Source organism: Thamnophis elegans, chromosome 17 (assembly GCF_009769535.1).
Source record: "Thamnophis elegans isolate rThaEle1 chromosome 17, rThaEle1.pri, whole genome shotgun sequence".
NCBI classification, from domain to species: domain Eukaryota; kingdom Metazoa; phylum Chordata; class Lepidosauria; order Squamata; family Colubridae; genus Thamnophis; species Thamnophis elegans.
The window spans coordinates 7,287,242-7,307,685 of NC_045557.1; the positions used below are offsets into that span (position 1 = coordinate 7,287,242).

Here is a 20,444-nt window from a genome sequence, read left to right on the forward strand (position 1 = left end):
ATTAAAGTGGTTCGACATTTTAAGATTTGTAGGCGAATCAAAAGTAGAAATACATGGTGGGGGGAAAAAAATCAAATGTTAGAAACAGATTTATCCAGCGTAGAGATTCTTACTAGCACGACGTGCAGGCAATCCTCAACTTACAACCACAATCGAACCCAAAATCTCTGTTGCTAAGTGACACAGTTGTTAATTTCGCCCCATTTAACGATCTCTCTTGCCAGAGTTGCTAAGTGAATCCCCGCAGCTGTTAAGTTAGCCTCACAGCTGTTAAGGGAATCTGGCTTCCTCAAGGGGGTTAGAAGGTTGCAAAAGGGGGAATCACATGACCCCCCTGGGGCTCTGCGACCATCATAAATACGAGTCAGATCCCAAGTCTCTGGATTTTTATCACGTGACCACGGGGATGCTGCAACGGTCATTAAGTGTGGAAAAATGATCCTCAATCATTTTTCAGTGCCGTTGTAAATTCGGACACTAAATGAACCGTTGTAAGTCAAGGGCCACCTGTATAACCTATATGAGTTTCATGATTGAAAAGCATTATGTATTTCTTTTTTTTTAAGGGAAAATGGAAAAGTCCAAAGAGAGACAAAGAGGAGCCTGCTGGTTTAAGAAAACTACCGTGTGGATCACAAAAATGCCAATAATTTTTGCAAATCAGCAAAAGGTAAGCAGTGAAATCTACATCATATAGACCACCAATTAAAAAATATTACATATAACATTATATATATATATATATATATATATATATATATATATATATATATATATATATATATATATATAATGTTGGATTCAAAAGGACAAACTTAAGTGGTAGATTTATAAAAAGGTAGAAGTATAGTATATGCGCTAGTCGTGCCTGACTCTAGGGGGCAGTGCTCATCTCCGTTTCAAAGCCGAAGAGCCAGCGCTGCCCGAAGATGTCTCCATGGTCATGTGGCCGGCATGACTCAATGCCGAAGGCGCATGGAACGCCGTTCCCTTCCCACCAAAGGTGGTTCCTATTTTTCTACTTGCATTTTTTACGTGCTTTCTAACAGCTAGGTTGGCAGAAGCTGGGATAAGTAACGGGAGCTCACTCCATTATGCCACACTAGGGATTCGAACCGCCGAACTTTCTGATCGACAAGCTCAGCGTCTTAGCCCCTGAGCCACCGCCTCCCTCTGGCAGATGTATACCTTGGTTTAAATCAAAACAAGCCACCTGTCATGGAATGGAGCCCCCTCACCCGCGCCCACTCCCAAAAACATTCAAGCCCTCCACATATCTTGTTGCTTCTACAATTTCACAGATCGCTGCCATTATGAGCTCTCATGCTCCACTCAGCAGCCCGAAGGGCTAGAAACCTGATCTCTTCAACACAATCCAGAGCCATCCGTCGCCCCCGTGCCAATTCCTGGCTTTGTCTGGTTTTTTTTTTGCAGAGCAGATGCTCCGACACTCTTCCAAGACCCCTTAAAAATTATGTCACTGTTGGAAGATGAGACATATGGCTGGCAGTTCATCAATGCTGATCGTGTGTGTGTGCTCGGAGCAAATGCAAGACATTTTTTTAAAAAAAAAAACCCTGTTTGTGTTAGCAACAAGGGCACACCTGGTTCTGTGCATCACACTGGGCCTTAAAATGTGACCCGTGGGCATAGACACAGCCCGTTGCATTTTGCATACCAAAAATGCAAAGGCCGACGGGGGCTTATCCAAGAAACGACGGCAAACCCCAAAAAAGCAATGGCGATGTATAATAAATGCAAAATTCCATGCATGTTATATTTCAGATTTAAAACATCTTGTTGCCAAGGGCAGCTTTTCTGCCGGTTACCAACTGGGGCCTTCACTCTCGAGATGCCTAAAGTGAGTGAGATGGGTTTCGGAAATCTCTTTTGTGATGGCGTTTCATTTGTGGAGGTACCGCAACTGCCTGGTTCCACAACATCATCGTCTCTTTTTTTTTTTTTGGGGGGGGGGGGCAGATTAAAAAAAGATTTTATTTTATTTTATTTTTCTACCCGGGTTTTTCCTTCTGAAAACCACCTTAGTGGTTGAGATCTTCCAAATGTCACTTTACGGATATGTCACGTACTGCACTTCATACCACGGGCTCCCCCTCCTTTTCCGAACGGCTACAGCAGAAAACCACAATAAAGACTCACAATAAATAAATAAAAAGATGAAGCCAGCAATGCTACGAAGGTTTTCTTTGAAAAATGCGAAGAACGAGCCCAGCGGGCAAACGCCACTTAAATTGAAACGACTCGCAAGCTTAAAGCATCCTCTGGTGTATTTTGGTAGCGGGCAGCTGAAGATGAGACTCGCGCAGTGGAGAGGTGGGTAGAGAAAGGTGTGGGGGGGGGGGAAGCGACGTTCAAGGAGCAGCTGGCTTGGATGTGCGAGAGAAAGGTGGTCGAGGGATGATTAACCTGGTTCGCTTCATCAGGGCAAGAGGGTGAAGCCGCAGAATCAAAATCTTTCTCGGTCTGGCATGGAATCTTTTTAGCAAACCGATTTCTGGTCAGCAAGTCCCTGCAAAACTCTGGGGGTTTTAAAGAAGAGACAGGACAACCATTCATCTGAAATGTTAGGGCTTCCTGCTTGAGCAGGGGGTTGGACTAGAAGACCTCCAAGGTCCCTTCCAATGCTTTCATTGTTTTTTTCCTTCCTTTCTTCTTTCCTTCCTTCTCCATCACTGGAGGTTTTTAAGAAGAGACTGGACAGCCACTTGTCTGACATGGTATAGGGTCTCCTGCTTGAGCAGGGGGTTAGACTAGAAGACCTCTAAGGTCCCTTCCAATGCTTTCGTTGTTTCTTTGCTTCCCTCTTTCCTTTCTTCTTTCTTTCCTCCTCCATCATTGGAAGTTTTTAAGAAGAGACTGGACAGCCACTTGTCTGAAATGGTATAGGGTCTCCTGCTTGAGCAGGGGGTTAGACTAGAAGACCTCTAAGGTCCCTTCCAATGCTTTCGTTGTTTCTTTCCTTCCCTCCTTCCTTTCTTCTTTCCTTCCTCCTCCATCACTGGAGGTTTTTAAGAAGAGACTGGACAGTCACTTGTCTGAAATGGTATAGGGTCTCCTGCTTGAGCAAGGGGTTAGACTAGAAGACCTCCAAGGTCCCTTCCAATGCTTTCATTGTTTTTTTTTCCCTTCCAAAAAAGAAATTTGACAAACCATTTGTCTGAAATGGTTTAAGGTCTCCTGCTTGAGCAGCGGGGTTAGACTAGAAGACCTCCAAGGTCCCTTCCAATGCTTTCATTGTTTTTTTTTCCCCTTCTTTCCCTTCCAAAAAGGAAATTTTAAAGAAACAACTTGACAAACCATTTGTCCGAAATGATACAGGGTCTCCTGCCTGAGGAGGGGGACGTCTTCCAAGGCCCCTTCCAGCTCTTATTATTCAATCAGACGGCGAGCACATGTTCAACCCCTTCTGATCTTGATCTTTAACTCTATGCCCTGCAGAGAAACCACGCCGCTTGCTCCCAAACCAGCATCCATAGCTGGAATACCAGAGGCAGAGACAGGTGGGTGGGGGATGCATTACAAGCCCCCGATCCCGAGGAAAGGCCCCAAGCGGAATAATCAGCTGCCTGCTGGATTATATACTGAAAACCAATAAGGCGGCAGGGTCGCGGGCCCCCAAAGGGGCTTGTGCTGTCGAGACGGGAGGGTGGGAAGGTTGGGCAGACTCCGTCCCCTTTAAAGTAGCGTCACCTGCCCCGCCGTGCTTCCCTCTCTCGCCCTGACAGACATCTGCACTGCAGATTTTCGTTCAACGAAGAAGAGGCGGCTTGCTTCCCAGGTTTCCCCCCCCTCCCGTTTCCCAATCCTTCCAGACGATGCCCCCACCCCCATTTTAGCTAATCGGAGCTTTGTCTTCATCCCTTCGGCAGTCTCCAAAAGGCATTAAAAAAAAAAAGAATGAAAAATCAGAGCCACGGAAGGGGGGGGCGGCTTTCCCAGAAGCAGTTTTTAATGCATTCTCGCTCCTCCTCCACCCCCCCAAAAGCAGCAGCAAAGGATTTTTTTTGAAAGGAAGATTTAAATGACAATAGATTGCTTTCTTTTTCCACAGCGGCCGCATTACGAAACCACCCAGACACAGAGAGAAAATTGTCTGGGGAAAAAAAACCACCAATGCTCTTTTTCTCTCCCCCACCCCCAATCGACTGGGTCACCTGCGTGGCGTGGGAATTATTCAGGATGCCCTCCAGAATCCTGGACCTTTGGGGCAAAAGGGAAGGAGGGGCGACAAGCCACGCTTCGAAGACGATGCCAGTGAAGTGACCCCCTGTTGGGGACTTCGATGGATCCAAAACAGAGCGAGGTGCCCCTTCCTGCAATTGCAAGGGGAGATTTTCGTGTCCCCCCCCCCCAAAAAAAATCCCATATCAGCAAGGGAGACTATGCCAAGCTGGTGCAAAACCCACATTCGGGCTTCGTTCCTGGGATCCAATGCCTCGAATTAAAAAACGAAATCTAGGATTCACTTCCAACCCACCCATTCTCCCTCCTCCTCGCTTTGGTAGCAAGAGAAAGGCAGGATTTCCAGAGCTTCCCAGGCCACTCCCCAATCTGTCTCCCCCCCCCCCCCGCCAGGTCAGACAAGACATCTGGAATGGAGGACTGGGGAAGGGGTTTGCAGCTGGGGTGGGGGGGGGAAACACCCACCAAAGAAACGGAGGGTTTGTAACGCATCAGCCAGACGTCTTGCAATGCTAACCTGCAGTTGTGATCCTAAACTACTCCAACCGAGATTGCTTCATTTCCCCGCGCGGGAACATTGCCTAAGAATTTTTCCACGGGATTGGTGTGCCACACCCAGCACTAGCTTGCCTGCCCCTGGCATCTTGGCAAGCCCCCCCCACCCGCTCCACAGCCCATTTCCCAGCTCCTCCAACCTTCAATTTATCCTCTTGGTTTGGCACATAGAGTTTTTGCTCCCCCTTTCTACGTTTTCCAAATGATAGCAGGAGGCAGAGCTGAATGCTAAATCCCCATTTTCTCCCAAGCCCTGGGAACTGCCACGCCCTTCCCGTCCCCAGGGCTTCATCGGAGGCCTCTTCCTATGTCTCAGACCCCTATGTGATCCCCACACCACACTTTCCAGGAAAATCTCTATCTATCTATCTATCTATCTATCTATCTATCTATCTATCTATCTATCTATCTGTGGCAGCTCTCAAAAAAAGGATAAAAGGAGACAGAAATATTTGTCACAAAGAGGCTACCAGTCCTGCTTAGAAATGAATCTATTATTATTATTATTATTTTTAAAGAATATTTTACATGTCAAGAGTGGGAAATCTGCAAGGAGGAGGGGGGGAGGTGTTGCGCTGAAAACTGGTCACGTTAAATAAATTATCTCGATTTTGAATTCATATCCCTATTGTAATGGTGTGCAGCCAGAAAACATGCTTGTTTTGAGCAATCTCCCCCCTCCCTGCAATCCCACGAGCCGCTATCTTTTCTTCCTGCCATATGGTTTATTATTTTCCCACAATCTTCCATTTTTCGGGGAGGGGGGCGACGAGACAGACAGACAGACAGACAACAGTCAAGTGAAGGGAAGGTTTTCAAAGCCCAGAATCTGTATTTCGGATTAGAGTTCTTGTTTTTTATTTAAAGGACAGAGACCTTTCCTATTCATAAAAGAGCTGTCGTCCCCCCCCCCACACTACCAGCGAAGGGGCTGAATTTTTAAATTCCTTTTGTGTGTGGGGAGCGTGGGGTGGGGGGGGGAAATGATGACTTCCACCTGGTTTAGATGCTTCCCATGGTTGCAAAACTGAATTGCAAAGCAAAAAAAAATTGAAAAGGTCGGCATGGAACTGTCACCGGAATCTCATTTTGGGTACGACCTGGAGGATCTTCCCTGCTTCCCGCTGAGGGGAGTGGCAGACACCCCCTCCCCAGGGATTGGGGGGGGGGGCAGGTTGTAGAAAACAGCTGTAATCAGCTATCATCACATCAACAGGCAGTTTGATCTTGTCCTCCAGGGCAGAGTACATATAATGGAGCCAAGAGCGGCAGGGAACCGAACCCCCCCCCCCACTTTCTTTGAGAAAAGACTGTAGGGTTCATCTTCCCAAGCTTTTTAGTGTCACCCTTAAATTGTGTGTATGTGTGTGTGTATTTCAAAGCATTTCAACATTGCTTTTGCCAAAGCCATCTGCAGCCATTAAGGAACTGCAAGGCAGAGAGAGAGATTTCCTAGATCAATAAACATAAAATTTTTAATTGATCCTGCATTCTGCTAGCTAGGGGGGAAAGGGGGTGCTCTGAAGCCCCTCTCCCCAATTCTTATCTACCTTGTTTTAAAGATGGGAGCAACAAATATCTGATCTGGGTAAGACAACGCCAAGGTGCATTTCCTGGCAAATCCACAGACCCTGTCATATTTTTTAAAATTTTGTGCATTAAATGCAACGGTGGGCTCTACCCTACATCCCAGCTAACCTTAATTGGGGGAGGGAGAAAGCAAACAAAATACTGATTCTCAATAAAATAATAATGCAAATAGGGGCACATTTACTGGCAAATCAGCAGACCCACTCATTTTTAATTTTTGCATTAAATGCAAGGGCGTACTCTACCCTACATCCCAGCTCATTGGGGGGGGGGGAGAAAGCAAAAAATAATAACTGACTCTCGATAAATAATGCAAGTGGGGGCACATTTATTGGCAAATCAGCGGACCCTGTCATTTTTTATTTTAATTTTTTGCATTAAATGCAAGGGTGCACTCTACCCTACATCCCACCTAATTGGGGGAGGGGGGGAGAAAGCAAATAAAATACTGGATAAAATAAATAATGCAAATGGGGGCACATTTACTGGCAAGTCAGCAGACCTCTTGTCATTTTTATTTTTTTGCATGAAATGCCAAGGGTGCCAAAAAAATGCGCATTTCTCTCCCCCCGTTTCCCCCCCCCCATCTCGTGCTTGACAAGGCAACCTTACGGCTCTTCCCGTCAACGCGCACTCCCCCCTCCCCTCCCGCGCAGCCGCCGCCGCCGCCGCCGTTCCTTCCACTGCCCACTCCCCCCCCCCGCTCCGTCCTTACCAGCGCAAGATTGGGGGGAACCTGCCCCCTTCAGGTCTCGTCCTCCCGCCTCGGAGGAGCCGCCTCCGGCCGAAGAAGAAATAAACGGGGACTGGGCGGCCGGATCAGCCATTTTCGCCTACGACCGGGGTGGGATATATAGATAAGAGATATATTTAAAAAAAAAAAAAAAACGTCGACGAAGATTCTCCTCCAAACGACCGCTCCGCTCAACGGACGAGCACCGACTGGTCAACCTGAGGCGACGAGGCCGCAGTGCGCAGGCGCGAGAAGAGGGCGGTGAGCAAACGTGCCGCGAAGGGGCGTGTCGGGCTGGGCGCTTTCGAGCGCAGGCGCAGTGAGGGAGGAGGGCGGGAAGTAGGCGTGTCTTTGGCCTATCAAAATTGCTTCCTTTTTTAAAAAAAACTTAAAGGAAGACATTCGTATATTATTATATTGTATTATATTGTATTGTATTGTATTGTAATATAATATAATATATAATATATAATATAATATATATATAATATATAATATATAATATATAATATATAATATATAATATATAATATATATATATATATATATATAATATAATAAAATATAATATTAATTATATTATATTAATTATATTATATTAATTATATTATATTATATTATATTATATTATATTATATTATATTATAATTACATTACATTAATGTTATGTTAGTTTATGTTATATTATTATACACACACACAGACACACACACATATACGTACACACAAATATATATATTGCATACACACACAGAAGCTGATTTATAATTTAAATAAATAGGGAAGTGGCTAAACATACATAATGTAGCTTTTGTTGTTATAAAGAATTTGAAGGTGATTTTTTAAGCTGCCCAAGAGTTTAGGAAATGATGACATCAATGTTTTGTTTTTTAAAGAAGATTGATGCTATTTTGGAATAACAGAGTTGAAAGGGACCTTGGAGGTCTTCTAGTCCAACCCCCTGCTCAAGCAGGAGACCCTATACCACCCCAGACAAATGGCTGTCCAATTTCTTCTTAAAATGATCCAGTGTTGGAGCATTCACAACTTCTGGAGGCAACAATTAATCCACTGATAAATTGTTCTCACTGTCAGGAAATTCCTCCTTAGTTCTAAGTTGCTTCCCTCCTTGATTAGTTTCCACCCATTGCATCTTCTCCTGCCCTCGGGTGCTTTGGAGAATAGCTTGACTCCCTCTTCTTTGTGGCAACCCCTGAGATATTGGAAGACTGCTATCATGTCTCCCCTAGTCCTTCTTTTCATTAAACCAGACATACCCACTTTCTGCAACTGTTCTTTACATGTTTTAGCCTCCAGTCCCCTAATCATCTTTGTTGCTCTTCTCTGCACTCTTTCTAGAATCTCAACATCTTTTTTTACATTGTGGCGACCAAAACTGGACGCCGTATTCCTCACCAAGGCCTTATAAAATGGTACTAACACTTCACGGGATCTTGATTCTATCCCTATGTTTATGCAGCCTAGAACTGTGTTGGCTTTTTTGGCAGCTGCTGCACATGGCTGGCTCCTACTTAAGGGGTTGTTTTAATGCCAGGTAATGCCATTTTAAAGATGACTTTTAGGGATGAGTATATTTTAATTGTAAATGAGGCACTTCCCTTTTACTGGATGGTGAGTCATGGCAAACATCATTGTTTTAAAAGAAAAAGTAAACATGCCTCTGAATAATAATAGTGATATTATAACGTCATTGGTTTGTGTTTGTTCTAGGCTAGCTATTCTCAGATGCCATTTTTCTTCTTGTTTTGGATTTTAAATGTGTTTTTTTAATTGCATCCTGTTACTGCATGGATGTTTTGTTTAGCCGTCTCAGATTTTGCTGAGGTCAGTTAAGTGGACGTATAAATATAGCCCATATAGTAAATAAATAATAAGAATACTGTAAAAAAAAGAAATCCCCATACCTATTCAACTCTGGTTGACCTTGGAAAAGCCTTGGGGGTTTCTGTAGGTTGGACATAGAAGTAGAAACGGTTCTTCAAAAGTAGAATATGGCAAACCATTTTTATACGATGCGTGTTGATGTCTTTGTAATGTGTCCCGGAATTCATCAGTGGACTCTTTTAAAAAAAAAAAGGCATGAAAAGTTCTGTATCAGAAAATGTCAACTTAGCTCTAAACCATCAAACATGGCTGTTTGTTTTTTCATACATAATCCATACAGGTTGTCCTTGACTTAGAACCTTTAGTTTTACTGGGGGGAAAAGTGACTTATGCCTGGTCTTTGCATTACAAACATTGCAGCATCCCCATGCTCAGGGGATATCAAAATTCAGGCGCTTAGCTACCCGCATGTATTTATGAGGGTTGCAGCATCCGGCTGCCGGCTGCCTGCAATTTGGCGGTTCGAATCTCACCAGGCTCAAGGTTGACTCAGCCTCCCGTCCTTCCGAGGTGGGTCAAATGAAGAGCCAGATTGTTGGGGGGCAAGAGGCTGACTCTGTAAACCATTTAGAGAGGGCTGTAAACCACTGTGAAGCGGTATATAAGTCTAAGTGCTATTGCTATTACCCTCCCTCCCTCATTTCCTTCCTTCCTTCCTTCCTTCCTTCCTTCCTTCCTGTTAGAATGCAGCACTACAGGCTAAACTCTGCCCACTGCAAGGAGTTTGATCCTGACCGGCTCAAGGTTGACTCAGCCTTCCGTCCTTCCAAGGTTGGTAAAATGAAGACCCGGATTGTTGGGGGCAACAGGCTGACCCTGTAAACCACTTAGAGAGGGCTGGAAAGTACTGTTAAGCGGTATATAAGTCTAAGTGCTATTGCCCTTCCTTCCTTCCTTCCTTCCTTCCTTTCCTTCCCTTCCCTTCCTTCCTTTCCTTTCTTCCTGTTAGAATGCAGCCCTACAGGCTAAACTCTGCCCACTGCAAGGAGTTTGATCCTGACCGGCTCAAGGTTGACTCAGCCTTCCATCCTTCCAAGGTTGGTAAAATGAGGACCCAGATTGTTGGGGGCAACAGGCTGACCCTGTAAACCACTTAGAGAGGGCTGGAAAGTACTGTTAAGCGGTATATAAGTCTAAGTTCTATTGCCCTCCCTCCCTCCCTTCCTTCCTTCCTTCCTTCTCTCCCTCCCAGTGGTTAGAATGCAGCATTGAAGGCTAATTCTGCCCACAGTCAGGAGTGACTGGTTCCCCCCCCCCCCCACACCTTTAAATGAATTGCCAAAGCAATTACTGGATATTTTCTGCAAATGGAACCATCCTGCATGTACTCTATGGACCTGCAAAATATAGTTTCCTCTCTCTACCCCCCCCCCACTATAATTAAGTCAACACTGGTGTTTTAGGATTCCCACAGTCAATCCCTGCCTGCATTTTTGTGAATGACGGAATTCCAACAGCAAAAAAAACAACACGCTCCAAACCACATGTCCACTAGAGGGCAGCAAAGAGGCAAAAACCCCAGCGTTTGCTGCCATAAAGAGATGTACAGGTAGTCCTTGCTTAACGACCGATCGTTTTATGACCGTTCAAAGTTGTGACAGCCATAGAACAGAAAGTGGCTATTGAAATTCTCTTCAAATAGCCAGAGGAATGCGTTGCATTTCTGAATGGCTTAGGGAAAGTTTGAAGAAAACTGGGCTGTTCTTTCACCCAGAACTCTACGGCAACATTTTGGATGGGTCCGAATGCCATCACTCTGCTTAACAACTAATTCCCACAACACTGACAAATAATTCACTAAGTCTGCATTACTATTCTTCTTCTCTTCCTTCCTAGTATCTCTCTCCCCACTTATGACTATAACCATGATGTTTGTATCTTTCAATTTTATATTGTTTTATTTGCTTCCTAATATAATTTGATTGCTTATGAGTAACCTATGACTGTCACTAAGTGCTGTATCTTATGATTCTTGATGAATGTATTCTATTTTATTTTTCTTTGGAGCTTATGCACCAAAGACAAATTCCTTGTGTGTCCAATCACAGTTGGCCAACAAAGAATTCTATTCTATTCTATTCTATTCTATTCTATTCAATATTGTATTGTATTGTGTCCTGACCCCCCCCCTCTGTACGATGAGTCATGCTGACACAAGATTACTGCTAGCCAATTTATGCACAGTAATTAACATACAGACAAGACTTTGGCAGCAACCCAGACTTCCACAGATAAGAAATACACACAAGAGCTTCTCTGGCTTTAGTATAATGGTTGTGTCCTGCAAAAGGTCTCCTCCCAAAGTCTCTTCTTATATACTCTCTTGGGAGGAGCCTAATCACAACCACCTGGCCCCAATTATCTTCTATATCTCCGTAGTTGCTGCCAGCGCTTATCTGCCCGTCTTTATCTGGCGTCTGGGACAAACTCCCTTTGGCTTTCACCGCTGCTCCATGCCTCTGGCGCCTCCTGGTGGCCAACCAGCCTCTCTGGTCCCTGCTTGGAGTCTGAACCCTGTCCAGGGTCCTCCACATCTTCCAGAGCTGACTCATAGGGTCCCTGGCTATCAGAGTCTGTTGGCAGCTCCAACGGCTCCTGCAGGCCACAATAGTATTGTATTGTATTATACAATACAATAGCAGAGTTGGAAGGGACCTTGGAGGTCTTCTAGTCCAGCCCCTGCCTAGGCAGGAAACCCTACACCACTTCAGAGAAATGGCTATCTGGCATCTTCTTAAAGACTTCCAGTATTGGGGCATTCACAATTTCTGGAGGCAATTTCTGTTCCACTGATTAATTGTTCTCACTGTCAGGAAATTTCTCCTCGTTCTAAGTTGCTTCCCCTCCTTGATTAGTTTCCACCCATTGCTTCTTGTTCTACCCTCAGGTGCTTTGGAGAATAGCTTGACTCCCTCTTCTTTGGGGCAGCCCCTGAGATATTGGAAGACTGCTATCATGTCTCCCCTAGTCCTTCTTTTCATTAAACTGGACATACCCAGTTCCTGCAACCATTCTTCATATGAAATAGAAATAGAATATGGTACAAAAATTGAATTAGTCTAATGAGGATATATTTTTTTCTTTCATTCAAATCCCTGCAGCTTTGTTGGCAAGGTTCTAGTCTATCCTATCCTATTTAATATTCTATTCTATTCTATTCTGTTCTTTTCAATATTCTAATCTATTCTATTCTTCTAATCCCGCCATGGGCCAGTCATATTCTCTCAGCCTTAGGAAGCAGGCAATGACAAACTATTTCTGAAAAACCTTGCCAACAAATCCAGCAGGGATTTGAACGGAAGAAAAAATACCCTTATTAGACTAATTCAATTTTCTGTACCATATTCTATTTCTATTTCACCCCTGCATAAACTGAAAATTAAGGAAAGGGGCTATGTTTACATAAATCCATGAAACTCCCCCCCCCCCTACCAAATGGAACGAGGTGATGATGAAAACCCAGCCAGAAAGTGGCTATTGAAATTCTCTTCAAATAGCCAGAGGAATGCGTTGCATTTCTGAATGGCTTAGGAAGAAAACTGGGCTGTTCTTTTACCCAGAACTCTACGGCAAAGTCTAAAAATTTTTTTTAAGAGACTGGGCGCCTTTGAAACACGCCAAACCTGTTTCTTATAAAGCATTATGAAACGCAAGAAGCAAGACAAGGATAGTCAGCTTCAAAATTCTACAGCTGGGATATCGTAGTTTCCAAAACAAACTTCTTTTTGCTTACTATAGGGGGGGGGGGAAGAAATCCCCTATTTGCATATGTTTCCTTTGCTGGATTTCAGCTTTGCATCTTTAATGACCATCAAAGTTGCATTTGCAAAAGAAATGTAGGTGCAGATATAAGGGATTTAATTATATATTGTTGCACAACCCATTTGTCTGAAGTGGTATAGGGCTCCCTGCCTAAGCAGGGGGTTGGACTAGAAGATCTCTAAGGTCCCTTCCAACTCTGTTATTCTATTCTATTCCTATTCTCTATTCTATTCTATTCTTGACTCTATATTCTATTCTATTTGCTTCTTTTTTTACTCTATATTCTATTCTATTCTCTCTTTTTTACTCTATATTCTATTCTATTCTCTCTTTTTTACTCTATATTCTAGTCTATTCTCTCTTTTTTTACTCTATATTCTATTCTATACTCTATATTCTATTCTATTCTTTTTGCTTATTTTTTACTCTATATTCTATTCTCTCTTTTTCTACTCTATATTCTATTCTATTCTTTACTCCATATTTTACTCTATTCTCTTTTACTCTATTCTTTCTTTATTCTCTTTTTTACTTTCTATTCTATTCTATTCTATTCCTACTCTTCTATTATGAATCCTATTCTAAACTGGAGGCAATCCACTAATTCACTGATCAATTGATTGAATGATGGGGGGGGGCTGCTACCCCTCCTCCTCCTCCTCACTCCCCCCCTCCCTTCCCATTGGGAAAAGCATCCTTAGGGAAAAAAAGGCCTCCAAACGCAACGACTCTCATTCCCTTGCAGGCTTCATGCCCATTGCAAGAAGGCGGGACTCCATCTCCCGAAATGCCCTGCGCCAGAGCCAGCCCGGGGAAAGAAAAAAAAACCGCCTTCCCGCGCGTCCTCTCGGGAGTTGTAGTTCTCACCGCCTCACCCCCTCAGCATGAGCGTCCCCAGGCGGACCACATTTCCCGGCGTGCCTCTGGCGAGGAGCTCTTTCTCCCCTGCTCTCCTCCTGCCTTCTTTCTCCCCGCGTGGTGCCGGCTCCGCCTTTGGCTTGCATGGCCATGGGGCGGGAAGAGGGGCGGGCGGGAGGCGGCGGCTGCAGATCGGTGTCATTCCTTCGGCTGCGGCGTTAGCATCGGGGGCTCATCAGGCTGGAGCTGGCCGGTAGGGACCCTTCCTCTGGTTGCAATGGGCAGCCTCTCTATTGCACCTTCCTTGTTTTGGGGGTGTGGGGTGGGGGGGAAAGAAATGCAAGCCCCCCCTTTTCCCATGGGGGGGGGAGCGGTTGGAAAGATGCCCCCTAGTGAGTGTGCCAGGTGCTCAGCCACCCCCACCCCTAATCCCCAGCCCAGGGACAGCAGAGGGAGACCCACACGCCCCTCCCCATTTCCCAATGCAATATTCAAAGCAAAGAATGCAACAGCTGGCCTTGTGCCAAGTGGGTTGGGGATGATGGGCTTTGGGGGCCCAAGCATCTGGAGGGGGGCCCTATTGCTTCTTGGGGGGCTGGAAGAGTTCCCTTGCAATGCATCAATTTTTGGGAGGGGGGAGCTGTCTAGATTATTATTCCTTCCTTTAATTGCAACATGTCTGCTTCGTTGTTGTTGAGGTTTGCAAGAAGAGGCACACAACTACAGCTGATCCACAGGAATCACCTAATGCTCATTTGGGGTGTGTGTGTGAGTGAGAGTGAGAAGGGGAGGTGAGGAAAGGCAGGTTGTTTTGCAAACTCAGCCATCTTGTGCTACTGGGAAAGAAATGCCACGCCAAGGGTTCAAACCATCCACCCCCTTATCGCTCTTACCTGGCTGAGATGCCAGATAGTAAATTGCTCCGTTATCATGATTTCAAGGAAGGAAATCAGACATGGATCCCAGAGGAGGCAGTGCAATTTCTGTGTGTGTGTGTGTGTGTGTGTGTGTGTGTGTGTGTGTGTGTGCATTTCTCCATCTTCCTTTGATGTGGGCCTTGTGGCATTTATTTTAAAAAAGAAAGAAAAGAAAAAGAACGGGATTATTATTGCATTGGGGATAAGTATCTGCTCCAATTTAAGGAATATGTCCAAACACCTGAACCGGTTTTCCCACATGTTTCTTCATCCGGGGTCTGGTTTCAGTTGTAGGTCGGGTTGCAATCAGTTGGCAAAACTTTCTGTGGCTAAGCGCCACACTGAATTTTTGCCTCGTTTTATCATCTTCCTGGCCACCGTTGTTAAACGAATCACTGCAGTTGTTAAGTGGATCACGCGGTTGTTAAGCGAATCTTGCTTGTCGGGAGGACGCAAATGGGGATCGCGTGGCTTCCGAGCCATGGGCCAAGCATTCGAATTTCGATCAGCTGCCGAAGTGCGGAAAAACGGTCATAAGTAATCTTTTTCCCCAGTGCCGTTGTAACTTTGAACATTATTATTTCATTAACCGTCATTAAAATGATGGTTGTAAATCAAGGACTACCTGTAGTTCTGAAGTCAGCTTGGTCCGCTCCAAACTGGGACCCTACGAATGGAGTTTGTAGCGATAACTGTCTTTACGGTGGCTTGAACGGATGGGAAAAATAGAAAATTAATATAGATTATAAATTGTTTCAACTTCTGCCTTCAAAACAACACTATGGAGCACTGCACACGAGAACAACTAGACACAAGGACAGTTATTTCCCTGAATGCCATCACTGCTTAACAACTAATTCCCACAACACTGTCAAATAATTTACTAAGACTGTATAACTATTATTATTCTCCTCTTCCTTCCTAGTATCTGTCTCTCCCCACTTATGACTATAACCATGTCGCTTGTATCTTTCAATTTATATTGTTTTAATTTGCTTCCTAACACGATTTGATAGCTTATTAGCAACCTTGACTATCTATCACTAAGTGTTGCATCTTTTTATTCTTGATGAATGTATTTTATTTTTTCTTTATGGACGCTGAGATCCTGTGCACCAAAGACAAATTCCTTGTGTCAATAAAGAATTCTATTCTTTCTCACCAGCTCAAATGTTTGGGTTTTGATGGATTATGTAATTAGGTGTCTTGTTTCAACCGCCTAAAACCTAATTTCAAAGCTGTACTTAAATTCTATTTTATCTCCCTCGGTATTTCTCAACCTTAGCTACTTCTGGGAGTTGAAGTCCACGTAACTTAAAATTAGCCACCACTGAGAACCGTTGATCTAGATTGACTTGAGTTATCTTTGAAATGTTTTATGGAGCCCAGCGCCTTAGCTGGTTGTAATTTGAGACTTTCATTTCTTGCAAGGAGAATAAAACACCAGTGATTCAGAAGGGACAAAGGCTTCAATGTTCCCTTCGAGATCAGAAAGAGAAATACCTCTCGATCTCCCCACTTTTTTTTTTTGAGGAACCAAAACTTTGTCCATGCAAGGAGCTGCACTCCTATCTCAAGCCATCTTGAGAAATCCGCAAGGTTTTTCCTGTGTGTGGCCTTCTCAGCTTGACCACAGAGGTGTGGTCAAAGAATGTGTATGTTTCTCCTCCATCCTCCAAATCTTTCTGTCCTCAAGCCACGTTAAGGTCCACCCTAGGGAGTGGCCAAAAAAAGCCATGCTTTGCCTCATTAGAAAGCCGTTTCTTGGATCCTATAATTTTTGGCATGGAGCCTACATGGATAGGGACACTCTACCTCTAAAGCCAATTTATTTATTCTATGTCCCAACTGCTGTTGAAGATAGCTGCACCCATGGATGCTGAGATGGGCCACTCCTTTTTTTTCAATGCATGGTGTGGATGATTCTATCTGTTTTGGATTTTTTTATTTTTATAGTTATAATGGACACCGAAGATGGCATTTAATTGCATTGTGCGATGTGCACAATGACAATAAACTAAACCAAACTTTTTGCAAGGAATAACAAGCCCACCGGCACAAAAATTAACAGAATAACAGAGTTGGGAGGGATTTTGGAGGCCGCCTATCAAACAAAATATTTTATTTCAGACGAGCGGTTGCCCAATCTCTTCTTAAAAACTTCCAGCGTTGCAGCAACCCACAACTTCTGGTGGCAAGTAGTTCCACTGATTAATTGTTCCAACTGTCGGGAAATTTCTCCTTAATTCCAGGTTGCGTCTCTCCTTGATTGGTTTCCACCCATTGCTTCTTGTCCTGCAGAGAACAGTTCGACTCCCTCTTCTTTGGGGCAGCCCCTCAAATATTGCAAGATTACTACAGTATCCAGCCACCCCCATTAAACTAGATATCCCCAGTTCCTGCAACTGTTCTTCATGTGTTTTAGCCTCCAGTCCCCTAATCCTCTTGGTTGATCTTCTCGGCGCTCTTTCCAGAATCTCAACATCTTTGTTTTAATAACGTTGGCGAGCAAAACTGGATGCAGCATTCCAAGCAGGAGTCTTAACCCAAGGCATTATTATAAAAGGCGGCATTAACACTTCACGTGATCCTGATTCTATCCCTCTGTTCGTTTCCTAACTCTGCTTGCAAGCTGGGTTAAAAAGGTCCCGCTGGTTTCTTGAATGCTGGTGGAGCAAATGAAAATAGTACGGAGTTGTTGTCGTTTTGTTGCTTCAAGGAAAACTCCATGTTTGCTGGAGTTTTTCTTTCTGCTCCACCATGTAAAACAGGACAGGGAGCGGTCTTGATGAGGTCTGACTCACTGTATCCAGAGGCTGGCGCTGGCAGGAGTCTGTGGTATGTGAGTGGATTGTGCTTTTTGGCTCGGTTTGTGTGTCTGTGTGTGTGTGTGTGTATATGCCTTCTTCCTTTCACGGGACTTTCAAAGGAGCGTGGAAAGGCCCTTCCCAAAGTTTCCACAAAACAATTTCTTGAGGGAGGTCTGGATTCCCAACGGCCGACTTCCTTAGAGATAAAAATTGCCAACTTAAAGCATGCCATGTCTGCTTCCATATATTATATATATATATATATATATATATATATATATATATATATATATATATATATATATATATATATATATATATATATATATTTTAAAGGAGGAGAGGAAAAAAAAGGAGAATTTTCTCAAAATTTGGCCTCTTTCCCAGGTCTTGGTGTTCCGGAAAACTGAAAGGAAGGAGAGGCATTTTAATTCCGTAGAAGTGATTTTAAAAGCCTTGTGCCCGGTTTAGAGGAATGGTGTCCTCTGGTTTGAGATCCCACCACTCCTAAACCCAATTCTTCTCCTGCCTTATCCGTTGTTGACGGTCTTTTGTGTTCTCCTTCCGCTTTAAAAAAAAATTACTCGATTAAGTCCTCTATTTAGGACTACGACTGAACCTCACGTTTCTGTTGCTAAGCGAGGCAGCTGCTAAGTGAGTTTTTACGACCTTCCTTGCCACAATTTGTTAAGCGAATCAATCACAGTTCAGTTTGTGGAAGAGTTGTTAAGTGAATCTCTTGATATGACCTATATGACATGCGTGACATAGGCTCGCTGTTCTGACCCCCCCCCCCCGCGTCCCACACCAAAACATTCCAAGCCAAAGATACTTTACGGAATTTATTCACAGAAAGACAGGTCCTTGGCAGCAATCCAACACAGATAAGCGTCGGCAGCAATCCAGCCTGCCAGGTTCACAGTACTGTTCTCCAACATTAGTTCATGCATTGACTTCTGCAAAAGGGACGTGTGCACAAGCAGTCCTTTTATAGTCTGGAGAGGAGCCTAATGACCACCAGTTGAGTGCAATTACCTCCTGTAACTGCGCAACTGTTCCTGACGCCTAGTAGTTCTTCGATGGCGTGCATCCAGGAACAACTCGCTACTGGCATCCAGCTCACTCTCCCTTGTCTCCTCCCCACTGGTCCAAGGCTCAGGTGCCTCCTGGTGGCGTCAGAACCCTGTCCAGGGTCCTCCAGGGCCCCTCGCGGTCGGAGTCTGGTCGCAGGTCCAACGGCTCCTGCTGGGCCACAACAGCTCGCCATCATGGGCCTATAGAGTTTCCCGCTTAAACAGCCAGTTGGACACTCGAAGATCTCCAAGGTCCCTTCCAAGTCTGTTTCTTCTGTTATCAAGTCCGTCCATTTAACTCTGGTCATCGTCTTCTTCTTCCATACACGTTTCCCGGCGTTAGGCACCTCTGAACTAAATCTTTGCCAAACCTGGCCAAAATAAGGATCATTTGAATTTAGCCGGAAGCCAGAAAGTTGAGTCTGTTCTAACCCAGGTTTCCTTAAAAAAGCAAGAAGCAAAACCCCTTTTATTTACATGACTGTGAATTCCTTTCATTCACAGTCAGCGAGGCTTGGCGAACAGCCTTTCAGAGGAATCTTTATCCACACGAACCTTATCTCGCTTGGAGAGCTGCCAGATAACTAGTTTCCAAACGCAGGGCAAGGCCACACTTCGCACAGAGTCTCTTATAGTCACAAATGGAACTTTCCACTCTTGAAAGGACCGAAGAGACGAATTGTCTCCTGCAAACTCCACTCCCCGTTCGCTCCTCTTTTGTCTCCTCTGGGAGGGGCCAATCACCTCCAAGGTTTGTGGCTTTACTCCCAAGTCGACCCTGCTTTCTGAGTTGTTCTTGTCTTCTGGCTGCCCTGCGCATGCACACACTGGGAACAGGCTCCACCTGTTCCTATGCCTCGCTGCTGTCTAGCTCCCTCTCTGCCTCCGACGCTGAGCCCTCATCCGAGCTTTCCCCAGACTCCAGGACTGGCCCATGTTCCTCCCCAACCTCCTCACTATCCGAATCTGTCCGAATCAACAGGGTCGACCAATGAAGTGATTACGTTAGTTGATTCCTGGATGGATGGATGGATGGATGGATGGATGAAACGGACGGAAATATTTTGGGCTTGGCCCACATTTTGAATGTTGGAACTTAGTTGTTGCTGGTTGAGTTATCTCTTTGATGGCGGTTATGCAACTTCGAGAATAGATTTTATTTAGAACAGGTGTCATTGCAACCAGAAGTAACATAGGGGAGCACTTCCTTGAAATCAGACACCCCCTAAAGAGCTAAAATTGCCACGATCCACCTTCCCAGCTCTGGAGGTGCAAGATTTTCGCAAAAAAAAAAAACCAAAACACCCTGGGCTTCCCTTCTGCACAATCTCATTGTTTCTGGTTGTGAAATGAGAAGCCCCGGCAGGCAACTGGAGCTATTAGCGCGGTTGAAATATTGATGTTCCAATAAAATGGTTTGTAGGTACAATTTGTTTTTGTTTTTTTAAAACCTAGCCGGCGATGATGAGAACAGCTTTCATTTTGAAGATGGATAAAACACTTTTTAAAAAAAAATGAAAAACGCTTTCCCCCCCCCCCCACCCACAATTATCCTCACTGAATTTACGCTCCGGCTTCACGCTTTTCGCAAACAGCCCTGCCTTCCATTGAGGATCTGTGTCGCGCGTAGTCCTCGACTTACGACCCCAATGGAGCCCGGCATTTCCGTTGCTCAGCGAAACCTTTGTTTCAAGTGAGTTTTGCTCCATTTTACGACCATTCCTTGCCACGGCTGTTCAGTGAACCACAGCAGCTGTTAATTTACTAAACCTGGTTGTTAAGTGAATCGGGCTTTTCCCGTCAGCTTGGCTTGTCGCAAAAGGGGATCACACGACCCCAGGGTAGTGGGGGGGGGGGACACTGCATCCGTCATAAATAGCAATAGCAGTTAGACTTATATACGGCTTCATAGGGCTTTCAGCCCTCTCTAAGCGGTTTACAGAGTCAGCTTATCGCCCCCAACAACAATCCGGGTCCTCATTTTACCCACCTCGGAAGGATGGAAGGCTGAGTCAACCTTGAGCCGGTGAGATTAGAA

General features: G+C 44.6%; 2 protein-coding genes across 4 annotated transcripts in view; one reads left to right on the top strand and one right to left on the bottom strand.

Annotated features, from left to right (window-relative positions):
* RTN3 (reticulon 3) overlaps positions 1-7,200 on the bottom strand; it is a 51,755-nt gene extending 44,555 nt beyond the window's left edge. For both annotated transcript variants that reach the window (XM_032233842.1, XM_032233843.1), the window contains exon 1: positions 7,064-7,200. In XM_032233842.1, the coding sequence (XP_032089733.1) occupies positions 7,064-7,175 (112 nt within the window). In that variant the 5' untranslated portion in view covers positions 7,176-7,200. The remainder of the gene's footprint in view (positions 1-7,063) is intronic.
* Positions 7,201-7,262: 62 nt separating this feature from the next.
* The window catches only part of ATL3 (atlastin GTPase 3), a 36,340-nt gene continuing 23,158 nt past the window's right edge, over positions 7,263-20,444 (top strand). Inside the window, exon 1 of one of the 2 annotated variants that reach the window (XM_032233841.1) lies at positions 7,263-7,342. The gene's annotated coding sequence lies outside the window, so the exon portion shown is untranslated. Of the gene's footprint in view, positions 7,343-13,778; positions 13,860-20,444 lie in introns of those variants that run through there. The other variant, XM_032233840.1, reaches the window with a different exon arrangement.